Here is a 15,555-nt window from a genome sequence, read left to right as displayed (position 1 = left end):
GCTTTAAGTTCCACAGCATATAATACTACTGTAGACCTAAAGCACTGTAATACAGATTGATCGAACCATGAAATGTAAAGTATAAGATGTTTACATATTTATCTCTCTCTCTTTCTCTCTCTCTCTCTCTCTCTCTCTCTCTCTCTCTCTCTCTCTCTCTCTCTCTCTCTCTCTCTCTCTGCAGGAGTGGGTGACAGCCACAGATCTTTTGATCTCTTTGAACAGGCTCAACACGTTTGGAGATGAGTTTTTTAAGGATGCCAAAGTTCTGCGCTCCTACTTTTATGCCATCTCTGACTTCTCTGTGGGGGGCAGGTGACACACTCTTATATATAAACACACACACACATACACACACACACACACACACACACATATACACACACATCGGCAAGCACATCATGTTGACAGAAAACTACTGTACATTGAATTGACAGTTTATGTAAAACACTCATACACAGTTTTCATACAGTGTAAAGATAGAAAGTCATACTATATGTAAAATATGTCCCAGTTACTTGGTACTGTAATATAATAAGGCAAACCTAAAACTAACATATGCTTTGACCATAGTGACCATGTTTATATATTTCCTTTTTTTTATTTCAGAACAGGTTAATAGTTCATAGTTATTCCAATATCTCCAAATACAAGCAAAGTAGGTGAACAACTGGATTGAACATGTAAATTTTTGCTAAACTTGCTCTCTGTCTCACACACATATACTTTCTTAAGAGAGAGAGAGAGAGAGAGAGAGAGAGAGACAGACTACCTTCTGGCGAAAACTGCAGTTCGTTCTGCAGAAAGAGCAAAGCTTGTTTGAGTTAATGGGTTTGCAGTATAAACAGGATTTGGTGGAGAGAGAATGCTGGGTGTGTGGTGGGGAATTTGGGGGGTCGAGCAATTGCTGTGTGTGTGTGTGTGTGATGGGAAATGGGGAGTTAAGGAGTTGGCTGGTGGACATATGTGTGTGATTATGCTGAGTTATTTGGCATTGGTGAATCTGCGCTGCCATCAAAGAACACCCAACACATGCGAACACTATCGGAATACAAACACCTCTTTCCTAATGGCCCTTAGCCTCCTGTATACATACAGCAACATTCCCAGGTTTAAACCAAATCTCTTCATTTCTCCTGCATCTGTAGCTCACAGTCGATTAGCACCCACAATCCATGCAGACTTGTTGCCATGTGCCATGTGTAAGAACAAAAAATCAAAGCAAATATAATAAACATGTATGGAGACACATACAAGTACTGTAGATTAAAGTATACTAAGCTTTATTATGCTATAGTGCACTAAATTGTACTTGTAGACACATTAGTGCTAAAATGGAATAACCTTTTTCATACTTATTATACTGTAATTTGATAAAAATAGTACAAAAGTCTATTTAAATTATGCTAAGTGTACTTAACTGTACTAAAATGGAACTATTTTCAATATATTTAAGTAATATTTAAACATACTACTTCATGTATGCATCCCCATATTTTAAATATGCTTACAGTACAATTATAATACATTTAATGAGTATTACAACTGTATCACTATTATACACCAGGTATTTTAGAAATAATACTATACTATTCTTAATTCTTAATACTAAGAATTGAGGTAAAATATATTTTGATATTAGAGTACAAATATGCTTCTTGTTACTGATTTTGTAAGTAGCACACTTCTAGTATACTTCTTTCGGGAAATAAAAATATATTTTAGTATATTGTACAACCATTTTTAGCATGTTACCAATTTACCTTAAATTGTACAAATGTAGTAATTTAATTTACTTTCTAAAAAGTTACGTAATACATTGTACTTTAAGTGAACTACTGTAACAATTGCTTTTAACACACTTTGCTAAAAATTTACAAAAGTATATTTGGAAATAATAAATATACTGAATTACATTAAACTAAAAGTGTTCTTCATAGTAGTGTATTTTTATTTAAAATACTATATATTGTACTTTTTAAAAAGTATGATCAAAGCTAACTTTAAAACATTTGATGAAAGCATAATGTTAATGTACTTTTAATATATTTTAAGTAAGTACATACATTTGTTAGTATATATTTACAGCATACTTAGACGTTTCTCAATATGTTTTAAGTACAAATAAGTACATATTTTTTTTGGAGTATTTCTTTAAAAACTGAAGAATCAACACATTTTTTATACCTCTAACTTTGTTTTTAAGGCTAAGTGCTGAGTTTTTTTATGTCCAAAATACAGAACAGCAATGTTTCTGACACTGCACTCAGATCATTATGTCTCTTCAAAAACACAGATGTAAGTGTAACGGACACGCCAGCGAGTGCATGCCAAATGAGGATGGCCATTTGGTATGTGTGTGTGAGCACCACACCGCCGGAAAGGATTGCCAGCAATGTGCCCCGTTCTACCTGGACCGCCCGTGGGCTCGTGCCACTGCTGACTCTGCCAACCAGTGTGTGAGTGAGTACTGATGACTTTTATATACAAGTAAAGCAGGTATATCTATATTACATGTTGCCATGAGTTTAAATTTCTGTGTGGTGACAACTATGCAGCCTTCGGGACCCACAGACTCTCTTAGTGTCCAAAATCCCAACGTCTCCTCAGGAAATAATTATTCACGAATGCCTCGACGCAACAGCACAGTCTACAGTATTTGTGGTTAGATAGGTTGAAACTTACAGTTTTTATAAATAGCATCTTTATTGCAATCTGATGCAGGATCTGTGAGAAACCCATTGTGGAAATCACCCAAAAAATAGATGCTTCTTCAAAGTTCAGGCACTATTCCTTCAAAGTTCAATTTAAATCTAATTTTAGCTCCAAACCATTAACCCAGGGCATAACTTTAGGCAGAACATACTGGTTAAAACATAGCAGTGTCACTGTAATCTAATAAAGCGTCTGTGAGAAATCTACAGTAATTTTCTTTTTTTAATAAAACACTCTCAAACTTGCAAAGATATTTAAATTCTGTGGATCCTTAAATCTCAGCTGAAGACAAGTTTGAGTAGTTAAGGATCTCCTGAAAATAACAATATCTGACATGTGTGAATGTCTCTTATAAATACTTTGTAATATTTAAAAAAATGAAGGTAGTTTAAAATACCAAAATTGGGCTGGATCTTTTTTAAGATCTGAAAGTGTTTAAAATAAACACCCCGACAAACCTTTCAGATTACTTGGTGGAAAAATCATAACACAAGCTACAAATACAAAAGTGAATCTTGTTAATTTGTTAACTTTTTTTATTTCTTAAGCAGTTTCACTCATTTGCTGTAGTTATGTAACAACACCAATGTTGGAAGTTTTTGATAATTATTAGTTTATCCATATAAAATATTTAGTAGAAAATAGGAGATAGGATTGGATTTCAGGCCTAGTAAAAAAACGAATGTCCCACACAGACTCACATCAGATCAAGCCAGGAAGTGTGACAGCAATAGTGTGACAACAATTAGTGCTGGGGTGCCTGGCACATCCTGGGGGGGAGAAGACTAGTTACAATCTAACGACCTAAAGACCTAACTTTTGTTCAAATCAAGAGTGTATGTATTTCCTGTATGTGTGTGTGAAACCATTTGTGTAAAACCATATGTTGCTTATGTGTGTGTGTGTGTCATCTGTGCTGTATAAAAGCCCTAGGGGTTCGACTCTGACAGCTGGCCGAGGGTGATCGAACCGAATAAACCTGCTTTTCTCTGAACCCGAACTCAGAAGTATTTTACTTGGTTGATAAAAAAAAGGTCCCACTTTATAATAAGTGTCCCTAAGTACTATGTAGTTACACAGTAACAATTCATGTAACTACAGTGTAACTACTGATGAAGTACACATTGTTACAGATTAACTACAGAGGTACCGGTTATATAATTACAAATGTGTATTTAGGTTAATGTTGACATGTGTAAGTACACATGTGTACCAGGGTGAGTGTACTTGCACATGTAATAGAGGACGTGTAGTTACACATGTGTAACAATGTGTGTGTACTTATATATATGTAATAGTGTGTGTGATAAGTTGAGTATAAACTTATCCAACAGCTATTGTCTAGTATGTAATTAGGGCTGATTGAGGACACACACGTTGTTACACATGTGTAACTACACTTCCTCTATTAAATGTGTAAGTACACTCACCCTGGTACACATGTGTACTTACATAACCTGTACCTCTGTAGTTAAGCTGTAACAATGTGTACTTCATCAGTAGTTACACTGTAGCTACATGGATTGTTACCATGTAACTACATAGTACTTAGGGACACTTATTATAAAGTGGAACCAAAAAAAATGACAAGAGAAACCACATTGTTGAGGACACCGGCAAAAAGAAAACCCAACACCAATGTCATTGATTTTAGTCATTTGACAAATGCTGATTTGCATTCAGATTCCAAGAAATGCTGCATTTCAGTGATCTTTTGATTTTTTTTTTGCATACTGTAGCATACTATCATTCTCTGATAAACGGTTGAGGCGGTACAATCAGGTTGAGTCAAGTTTAACTGCTTCTACTTTAAGATATAGAGATTCCAAATGTGCTCTACCAAAAGTTTGAGCAGAACGTTAAAGGGTTAAATCGGCACTCTTGAACCTTCAAAAATGGTTTGAATGATGCCATGTTCACTGATCTATAGAACCTTTTAACAGAGAGTTCACACCTTTATACAATGCTCAACATTTGGCATGATGACAAAAGATTCATGTTTATTTATTTCAGAGAGTCCTATTCTATTGGCAGTACTTCTCAACAGGGAATAGACAAGCTGAGTGTGTGCTTTCGCACACAATGAGGGCAGCTTGAAGTAGCTGAAGGCATTCATTAGAAGGACAACCAATAAGAATTTGTTATGGTTCATTACTAAAAAATCATTTCAGATATAGTTTGTATAGTTTAGAAAAATATGATATTTAAAATATTCAAAAGGACTCACAGACATTGATGTCTGTGGAAGTTACTGTTATTCCTATAAAATTCCATAAAATTCCATTTCTAGAGTAAACTATCCTCCCAAAGTCAGGAAGTGTTGGGCCATTTCTGCTGGGGAGTTAAATGTGATCATTAAAGGAAATGATGAAATCCCCCCTGGACAGTGTATATATAATATACCCTTTGCTTTGGCAACCCATAGTGTCCCAGTGTAAGGTCAGTCTATGTTTGGAAAGCCCTGAGGTAAACTGGACATTGTGGGTGTGTGGCTAGGGACTGTCTCTCTTTTGCTAAATTTTGCAGCAGTTACTCATTTTACTGTTCATATCCTCACAGAACTGTGGAAAGACACGAGGGCAAGCTCAGGTCCTGCAGTGCTTTAGTAAAGTTTTAGTAAAGTTCATTACACAATGTGCAAAATCCAGATAATTCAGTAAAGCTACATTTGTGTTTACACTGCTAATTAGAAGGTTAGTACATCTAACAAATACTTTCAACGGTTTGCTAAAGATACTGTGTGGACTGTGGAGTCAGTGGTGTTTTGAGTATCATTGAAAAGTTAATTAATTTCAGTAATTCAGTTCAAAAAGTGAAACTCATACATAGATGTATTAAACACAGAGTGATCTATTTTAAGCATTTACTTCTTTTATTGTTGATGATTTTGGCTTATAGTAGGGCTGGGCGATATGGGAAAAATCATATATCACGATATGGAATTTTTTATATCACGATAAGTATATACATCATAATATACCACATTTAAGTATGTTTTCAGTTATTCTTTATATTATTATTACTTACTTTATTTTTTAAATCGACATTAAACCAAACTTTCACTAATGAGAATTACTTCCTTTTAGTGCAGCAATATATATGTATCAAATGAAAACAGATGAGGTAGATGCAATAGCTAATTTTTTTAAAAGAACAATGCGTCTCCATTGTTCAGCTCTCATAACGTAAAACAGCATCATGTCGCAGAATCACATTATAAAGCTTTTTTTGTAAAGATTACTTTAATATCACTTATATAAACCGAGTTTATTCAAAGTGACCACGCCAATACATTTCATTGTAGCCTACTTTGTATATTTGCATGAATAATTGATGAAATTACTGTAGAAACGATAGGGACGATAGAAGGTAAGTAGCATGATAGACACTTTTCTATCGTCCCCACAATATTTATCGTCATATCGCACAGCACTAGCTTATAGTCAATGAAAACCCAAAAATCAGTGTCTCAGGAAACTAGAATATTATAAAAGGCCAATTGGTTCTTTTGGTAGCTGTGGGGGCAGTGTGCCAAGTCCTGCTGGAAAATAAAATCCGCATCTCCATAAAAGTTGTCAGCATGAAGGAAGGGAAACAACTTTAGACTTGATATCATAAAACACAGTGGATCAACACCAGCAGATGACATGTCTCTCCAAACCATCACTGATTGTAGAAACTTCACACTAGACCTCAAGCAGTTTGGACTGTGTGTCTCTCCACTCTTCCTCCAGACTCTGATCCCTTAATTTACAAATGAAATGTAAAATTTACTGATGATCAGTGATGTTTTGGAGAGCCATTCATTTTGGAGCTGATCCATTGTTGTCATTTGTTACACATCCAGGTGTCAAGGCCTGGTGTCATGATGTGTTAGAGATCCCCTTTGGTCTTCATTACAGACACTCTGATAGCCCAACGTTACATAATAACCTACCAACAGGACAATGCTCGTCCACATACTGCTGCCATCTCAAAAGCTTTCTTTGAATATACAGATGCTATGCCATAGTCAGCACTCATAGCTAAGTATATGGCTTGTTCTCATTGATGCCCGCAAGTAAAGCTGGATAAAGATATATAAAGACAGGTAGTCATGTTCTCAATTCAAGATGTAAATTAAAATGGCAAATAATTAAAATTGAGGTCTTTAAAGCATTCCTGGAGGAGTCATCAGAAGAAAACATTTTCTACACCCTCACCCCAACATTTAGCACCAAAAAAAGATTTTTTTTTTCAAAGGAGCTCCTGAACAAATCCAAAAAGCTTTTTGCAAACTACAATATAACTTTTTGGCTACAGTAAAAAGGTGTTTTAAAAAAAAGTGGCGCTGCATACAATGCGAAGACCTCTCCATCTCTCAAACTTATCAGCACAAGGATGGATCGATTATACTAGTGTTGCAGCCAGTGGCCGTGAAGAATGTTTCTTTGGTAGAATGAAGAATGGATTCAGTTAAGTAATAATTAAAGGCAGCAGAAGAGGAGGAGTTCTTGCATCAGATGTAGAAAAAAGAGCACATGTTGCCTTCTGCTGAGCATAGACCACTCAACACTGTGGGTCTGTAAAACATGTGGAGCTTTACCAGAAGCTCCTAATGCTGTAAATTCTAAAGACTAAAACATGAAGGGTGTGGTAAAAGGGATTAAAAAACAGATTTGGATAATAGATAATAGTTTAAACCCTTTCAGGTTTTCAATGAATGTACCTAAATGTTAGTTTTACTGATATGGGTAAGTTATGAACCATTAAACTAAATCAGATTTGGATTGTGATTTTTTACTTGCAAGGTCAAATGTCTTTTTAAAAGTGGTTTCTCTGAGCAACCAATGTGCACTAAATCTGCCACAACTGAAAACCATAAGCAAACAAACCATACTTGTAAGTAAGTAAGTAAAATTTATTCGTGAAGCGCTTTTAAAAACCTGTAGAGTGCTGTAGAGTTACAATCCAAGAGAAAAAAATACATAATAACAACACAAAACATTAAGTAGACAAAAAATCACAATGATTAAAAATAAGTTTTTAGCCTTGTTTTGAAAACTGAAACAGTGGGGGCAGATCTAATGTCCAGTGGTAAGGCTATTCCAAAGTCGCGGTGCTGCAACTGCAAAGGCTCAATCACCCCTGAGCCTTAGCCAAGACCGAGGAACAGCCAGGAGCAAGACCTGGAATGGGAATAAGGTTCTAGTAACTCGGTAATGATTAATGGTGCAAGCCCGTGCAGTGCCTTATAAACAATATAAAAGAACTTTAAACTGAACCCTGTAGCAAACAGGGAGCCAGTGAAGGGAAGCTAAACCTGGCATGGTATGATCTCGCTTCTTAGTGCCCGTGAGCAGTCTAGCAGCTGCATTTGTACTAGCTGTAATCGTGCCAGAGAAGTTTTGCTAATGCTATTATAAAGTGAATTACAGTAGTCTAGAAAAGATGGAATCAGGGCATGAACAACCTTGTCAACCAAACTTGATCAAAAACATGTACAACAATTAAAACCATGCAAACAAATCAAAAGACAAAGACTTTTAGCAAAAACCAGGAACAGACAGGGATGGGATCAAACTGAGAGAATGCAATGACAAGGGTGAGTTGGCAATACTTTGCAAAGAAAGGAGGGTATTTATTTACAGTATACATAGGTTAATGAAGCTTACTAGGTGAACAAAGTTTAATTTGAAGTCAGGTATCTATGAACAGGGAAGCTGTCTCTGATTGTTATAAGGTGAACATATGGCAGAGGGAGGTGAATTATGGGAAATGAAGTCTCTGGGATCAGTTGCGACAGATGGGGACTCCAAAAGCAATGGACACTGTATCGCTTGTGTTATTTCACTGTGTTTGATAAAGTAGCAAGGTGCAAAGTTTTAGGTTTACATGCTCAAAATTGGATTACAATAACCAAATATCAGATCCAGCTTTACAGAAAAACTACACTTCTTACAAAACTTCTGGTGTGCAACACCAATGCTTTTCAACAATCTACATTTTCAGAAAAGCAAGAGAGTTCCTCTTTAACACAATTATGAAGTGAGAAATCAGAAACAAAAAAGATTCTTACAGTAAACACTGTAAACACTGCCTCAAAGGGTTTATCAGCATCACATCCCTTGTGAAAAGGAAGTATAATTAAGAGCATTACAATTATGTTAAAATTAGGTAAAGTAATATTAAAAGTGCATTTTCAATGTAATATACTTCATGGCAATACACATTACATGTACTTTCTTTGTATTTTTCTAAAATTTATTTTTAACCAATATCCTTTAAATTCTGTGCTGATAGAAAATTTATAGTGGCATTAAATCCTGCTTAAAGTGTTTTTTTTTTTTCATCAATGTTTTTGCATCAATACGCAAAGTAATACATTTACAATATACTTCAAGTGGATTTTTAAAACACACACTTAAACACATACTTAAATGTACTTAAGTTTACAGAAGTTGTACAAAAAAAGCACCCAAAAGCAAAATATAATGCTTTTATGTTGTGTTTAAATATACAACTGAAATATACTTAAGTTGCCATAAGTTGTTCCAAAATAGTACATTAAGTATGTATTTAAGTACATATTTTAATTTTACAAAGTATGTACTTTTCCATGTTAAGTATACTTTTAAACAATATACTTAATACACTTAATCCTTCTTTTACAAAGGATAGCAACAGTGATCTAGGAAGAAAACAATTAAAGATGGAATGATAGAGAGGGCTACAAAAAAGGATATTTATTTAATTATTGGATGTCATTCCTTTTTCATCCGCCCATAATTCCAGTCCTACCCTTTGCTGACAGAGGCATTCAGTTGTGCCAGTTGTATAATCTTCATATTAAAGCACTGACAATGGATTGGCTCTGAACCGGCCAAATACAAGCCAAATATCATTATGCCCAGTGTCAAACAGGAGCCACTGAGGTATAAACCCAACCAGATTGCCCTCTGGAATGCCAGTTGGAATGCCAGAAGTAGCCTAATCCTCCAGCATTAATAAACATGACCTCATGAGCATGAGTAATGCTCTTGAGACTAAATCCATATCTGACTTTTAATCTCAAATAATGTGAAAATACACTGACATTCCATGGAATATTGGACTATTATCATTTCCCATGACTTTTTCCTTATCACATGGAAGATAAAAGATGCTGCACTCAAGAATCCTGCACTGAAAGTGGATGCGGTTTCTGCCAAATCACTTCTCTATTCGCAAGGACAGTTCTAGCCAGACGCCACCAGTCACAATCATTGCACTGTCCACTGTGGGTGGTATTATTCCTGGTACATGAGTGATACTGTGGATCGTGAAATGATAAATTCCCCCACATATTCAGAAATGAAATGTGACCCTTCCATCTGCACCAACTGGCCAGTGTTCACCCTCACTCACAAGATAACACCTCACAACTAACTTATACAAGTGTGCGTGTGGGTTCCTAAGCTGACCTATTTACACAGTGTTGTCCCATGACTTTCGGTTTAACCACTATGTCAACAAAAAAAGGTGATTTTTTTTGTGTTATCTTGAATAAAAACGAACAAAGCTTTTTTTTGTCATGATAGGCAGAGAGGTAATTAACAAAGATGTTGTTTATCATGTGCATAAGTGTGTGTGTGTGTGTGTGTCTCCTGCTTATCTCTATTGACATTATGCTAAGCGATGTTCCGATGTTCCGAGGGAGGCAGTAAATGACTGATCTGATAAACCTAAAAAAGCAGCTAAATAAACCCCAAACAAATAAAAACATTTGTTGTTAATTTGTTAATTGTTTTAATTTGCCGTTATATTAAGCCACATGTCAATTTAATTAACTAATTTTCCACAGCCAACAGATGGCTTTTTGCAAGCGACTGTTGTTCCTCCAACTAAAAACGAGGATTTAAGGTTTGCTTAACTAAAGCGCTGCTAAACGGCAGCGAGGGTGGCGTAAGGAAGCGTTTTTGTGTAATGTATGCGCAGTCGCGATGAGAATTTGCATCATTATTGGCCGCGCTGAGGCTTTCATTTGTAAAGCAGGCGCTGCTAGTTTGGTGCCATATGCTTCTCTCTTGTTGGGGAGCGCGTGCATGTTAATTGATGGAAAGCCGTGCTTTTTAACTCCCCAGTGTGGGCACTAGAGCGCTGGAAACAGAGAGAGAAGGAGGGAAGCAGTGGGAGAGTAGAAAGAAAGAGAGGCTCAAAGACTTCAAGATAAAAAACAAAACCAGCTGGGTTGAATTAGCATTAGCATTAGTGAGAGAGAGAGAAGGGATGAAAGAGTAGGCGTACACTTGATACATTATTTAAAATAAAATAAGTGCATTTTTATGGAAAGAACTTACAATAAGGGCACAGAATGGGAGACCAAACATAGCTAATTATTTATGAATCTCATTAAGACATTATTAATCATTGCTAAAAAATTTTAACTAATGTCTTAGTTCATTATTATTTACAATATTCTCAAACATTAAAATTGAGTTATCTTTAATATTGTCTTAACTAGTGTCAATTAATAATTAGTTAAAGTGGCCGTCCGTAGTATTTTGTTTCTAAACTGAAAGCAGAAGAATGTTATGTGGTGAATGGATAACATATTGTGATTAATAGTACCAGTGTGCTAAAACAATCATATCTGCTGATATATATATATATATATATATATATATATATATATATATATATATATATATATATATATATATATATATATATATATATATATACATTTCAAAAACTGGGGTGTCAAATCACTTTTCGTGGGAGTTCTTCTGGCCACGTCAAGAGTCTTTACATAGTTACATCACATGTACAGCCTCTAAAAGAGGATCCGGCTCAGTTTTACTGAATGCGAGTGGCTGGTGGAGCAATGGAGACTTCAGAAGCTCAGTAGCTCATTCACTCAGAGTAAAAACAAAGTCTGTAGCTGAAGTGAAGTGTCTGACTGAGTGCGCTCTCTCTCTCACTGACTAAACATAACCTGGAATCGGATTCATCCGCTCTGAAAGGAGACCGCATCACGCCCGCTCAGTTTAAAATGATTCTTACGCCTGTTCTGTGCAATTACCCACTCTCACCAGAGAGGGCCCAAAATCCACCAACACTTTCAGATATCAGCTTTAATTACTTACATTTATTAAACATGTCTTAATCAATGTTTGTTAATGTCATGCTGTTATTTGTGAATCTTATTGTACAGTGATACTCTTTCAATTTCACAGTCTTGTAGAACTCGCATTGATTATAGATAAACCAAAAAATACACAAATGCCAAAATTCAATATATTTAATAAATTCAGTATAGCCTTCTTAACTTTTTTAACTGGTGTATCTTTTTTGATCCAGTCATGAAAAAATGCTGACCCAATATAAAGGCCCAATTAATGTATAAAGTCTAGATTCAGATGGTTAACTAGTTAAAAAACTGCAAAAATGTAAATAGGTTTGTATGACTAATACACTAACATGCCAAAAGACTACACAATGGGATATTGGTATGTAAATAAATCACATGTTGCTTCATGGGATGGCTTGGAAATGCCCACACCTGTATAAGTTCTGAGGTCTTATCTTGAAGTGAGTGAAGGCCAATTTATACTTCTGCATTGAACCTTCAGCGTAGCCTATGCATAACTATGATTGGGAGATCACTGGTGCGAATCCTGGTCATGCAGCTTGGCACTTTAGCTGCCGGAGCCCAAAGAGAGCACAATTGACCTTGCTCTGTCCGTGAGGGTAGATGATGTTCTTTTTCCTCATCATTCCAAGGGTGATGTCGATCAGCACAAGGCATCTGTGAGCTGATGTATCGGAACCGGCTACTCGGCTACTTAGCAGCAGTACAAAAAGCGGTAATGGCTGACTTCACGTGTCGGAGGAGGCATGTCTTCAGCCTCCTTGTGTTGTGGCATAACTAGTGATAGGTGATATACAGCTGAGTAGTAGCTTAATGAGCGAACAATTGGCTAACAAAATTGAGGATAAAAATGTGACAAAATTTGAAGTAATAAGAACAAATGACTTCCATATTAAATGCAGGAGTCCCCACAAGTGTATCCTGCCGGTCAATGCACTGTTCTCTAGCTTCTATGGGACATGGCAAAAGTTATGTGACACAATTCTAATCCCTGTAGTGTGTTCGTTTTATTGACCAGCATATATTTAGCTGTCCAAGCATTCCACCGTCACCACACCTTTTATTATATTTACCCTGAAAGCATCACTGCGTGCATGATAAAACCATACCCAACGCCTCCATGACATTGACAAACCTTATCCATCTGCTAGAATACCAAACCTTCCACTATCAGTCTTCCCTGGAGAGCTTTGTAATTAATGTGCGAGTGGCCTGTGTACTTCAAATACAAAAGAATTATTGTTATGGTTTAATAAGCAGCAATGTAGCGGGATTAGGAATCCTTGCGGAGTGTACTGAAGAATGGCCTTCCTTCAATGTCAGGCACAGACAGCATGGCCCACTGGGGAGTGATAATCGCCCAGTTATTGCAGACTAAAGAGACAGAGACAGGCAGATTCTGAATAAAATGGGTCATTTCCCACAATATACCACCCCCCTTCCCCCCCCCAAGGTGGCTCATGCATAATGTGTTGCCTTTGAGGATTGTGATTGGATAGTACAGCTTGAATAATTTACTGTTGCACACATGTGTCAGTGTTACAGAGCCAGAGAGAGAGAGAGAGAGAGAGAGAGAGAGAGAGAGAGAGAGAGAAAGAGAGAGAGCTTCAGTTACATTGAGCTTTCAGGGGTAATTACTTGTATTGCTGTTATAGTGCAAAAAAAACCCTGAATGTCCAAAATGGCAACACTATTAACTTAATTAATGAAAGTCTTTGTAAAAAATTCAATTATTCCAATTTGTTTTTGAGTATTGATCTGTTGGTCCTTAATAGTTATTGACCTAATATAAACGAGAACTGCCAGATAGATTTACATATAGTTAAAAAGTTAAAAACCTTAAGCCAAAATAAAGATACAAGGTTTTTGTATGAGGGCAATGATATCAGATTAATATATTTTCAATTATTTTTGACTTTCTGTTTACTCATATCCTTTATTTAAATATGTAATATATATATATATATATATATATATATATATATATTTTTTTTTTATATGATTAAGATATAAAACAAATAAGGTAAAAATAAGAATTTAAGAGCAGCAATCATAAAATCATAGGTAAAAAAAATAACAAATAAATAAATATATATATATACATACATATATATATATATGTGTGTATGTATATATATATTTTTAATATGATTAAGATATAAAACAAATAAGGTAAAAATAAGAATTTAAGAGCAGCAATCATAAAATCATAGGTAAAAAAAATCAAAGGTATTAGAACTAATAAAAATTCAACTGCAGATGAATAAATGAAACTAAACACATAAAAGAGTCAAATATAAATAAGCAGTAACTAAAAACAATAAAAGAAAAGAAAGAAACAAACAAAATGTGTGAAAAAAACTGCTAAAACAAACCAAGATTAAAAAGATTTAAAAAGTTTTTAGTTAAAAAAATAAAATAAAAAATAATAATAAAAACATACTAAAGATCATAAAAAAAAACTAAAATCAGCTAAAACAGTGGTAGGCTGTCTGAAGGTGGCTAGAGATTAGGAGTTTAAAATGATTGAGTGACACCAGTGAGCTGAGTTTTAGAATTTCCTGTAGTGAATTCCAGCTCGCTGATGCACTGCAGCTAAAAGCAGATTTTCCCAGTTCAGTTAAAGCTCTTGGTACCTGAAGGTTGATCCAGTCACTAGAGCCAGTCTGGTAGGTTGTGTTATTTTCAATAAGCATTTGTGTGATTTGAGTGGTTCGAGTGTTTCTTGTTTAAAATTTAAACCTATCACTTCGTTTTATGCCTTTTCTCTCTTTCTTTTTCTGTCTGTGTCAGTGTGTAACTGCAGTGGCCGTGCAGATGAGTGCGTGTTTGATGCAGAGCAGTACCTCAGCACGAGCAGTGGGGGGCGCTGTATTGGCTGCAGGGACAACACAGCAGGGCCACACTGTGAACACTGCAGAGACAACTTCTACAGACCATCACCACTGCTGCCCTGTTACAACTGCAGCTGCAACACCATGGGTGAGTCACGCACACACATGCACACACACACACTTGTATTACTATATTTTACAGACTATAAGGTTCACCATATTATAAGATGCTTTAACAATTGACGTCTGTCTATTTTCTGGTCTATTTCTATACATAAGACACGGTTAACAGTGCTTACAGCTAGTAGTGGTTAGCAGCAGCGCTACACTAAGGAACCCTGAGTGTTTGGTAAAAATTAAAGGATTTTAAGTGTGCCTTATAGTGCGAAAAATACAGTAAATACAAAGTAGTTTGCTCAGGCCTAATCCTGTTTCTAATGTGTACCACTACCCCTTGTTTTCGAGTGTAAAAATCCCCCCTAAGGGTTAAATCCCCTCCTAAAAATTGCACCAACCCTTTAAAAACCTGTAGCTGAACTGGCTTAGCTAATGTGACAGCAGTGGAGCACTGAAGTTCAGTAACCTAGCTGCTGGTTAGCAACCATATTAAATCATCTATTTTCTTAGCTAACTTAGCTAACTAAGTTAAAAAAGCTAAGCTAAGTAAACAAAACTGTAATTCCTTAAAAAATATTTTCAAACGAGTCAAACGAGCGCTGGATGTTAATCTACACAGATTTCTCTCCTGAAAACTCTATATTTGGGTGAGTAAAGTGCTTACACTTTTTACAGTAAGCTTAGATTTACAGATTTCCACTAAAGCTGGGTGCAGCAGCATTAGCATTGACCGACAGCACTCCACTAAGGAATTTTGAGTGTTCCAGTAAGCCAGGC

General features: G+C 35.8%; 1 protein-coding gene across 2 annotated transcripts in view; it reads left to right on the top strand.

Moving 5' to 3' along the window:
* Positions 1 to 15,555, top strand: part of lamc3 (laminin, gamma 3) — a 230,736-nt gene that overhangs the window by 83,741 nt on the left and 131,440 nt on the right. For both annotated transcript variants that reach the window (XR_007437948.1, XM_007259638.4), the window contains exons 3-5: positions 185 to 315; positions 2,297 to 2,463; positions 14,621 to 14,809. Coding sequence is in view for 1 of the 2 variants with exons in the window: in XM_007259638.4 (XP_007259700.3) it covers positions 185 to 315; positions 2,297 to 2,463; positions 14,621 to 14,809 (487 nt within the window). In the remaining variant the exon portion in view is untranslated. The remainder of the gene's footprint in view (positions 1 to 184; positions 316 to 2,296; positions 2,464 to 14,620; positions 14,810 to 15,555) is intronic.

The sequence above is a fragment of the Astyanax mexicanus genome, chromosome 1, assembly GCF_023375975.1.
Source record: "Astyanax mexicanus isolate ESR-SI-001 chromosome 1, AstMex3_surface, whole genome shotgun sequence".
Classification (NCBI taxonomy): Eukaryota; Metazoa; Chordata; class Actinopteri; order Characiformes; family Acestrorhamphidae; genus Astyanax; species Astyanax mexicanus.
Note: the sequence above shows the minus strand (reverse complement) of the source record. Positions and strands in the feature narration are given on the sequence as shown.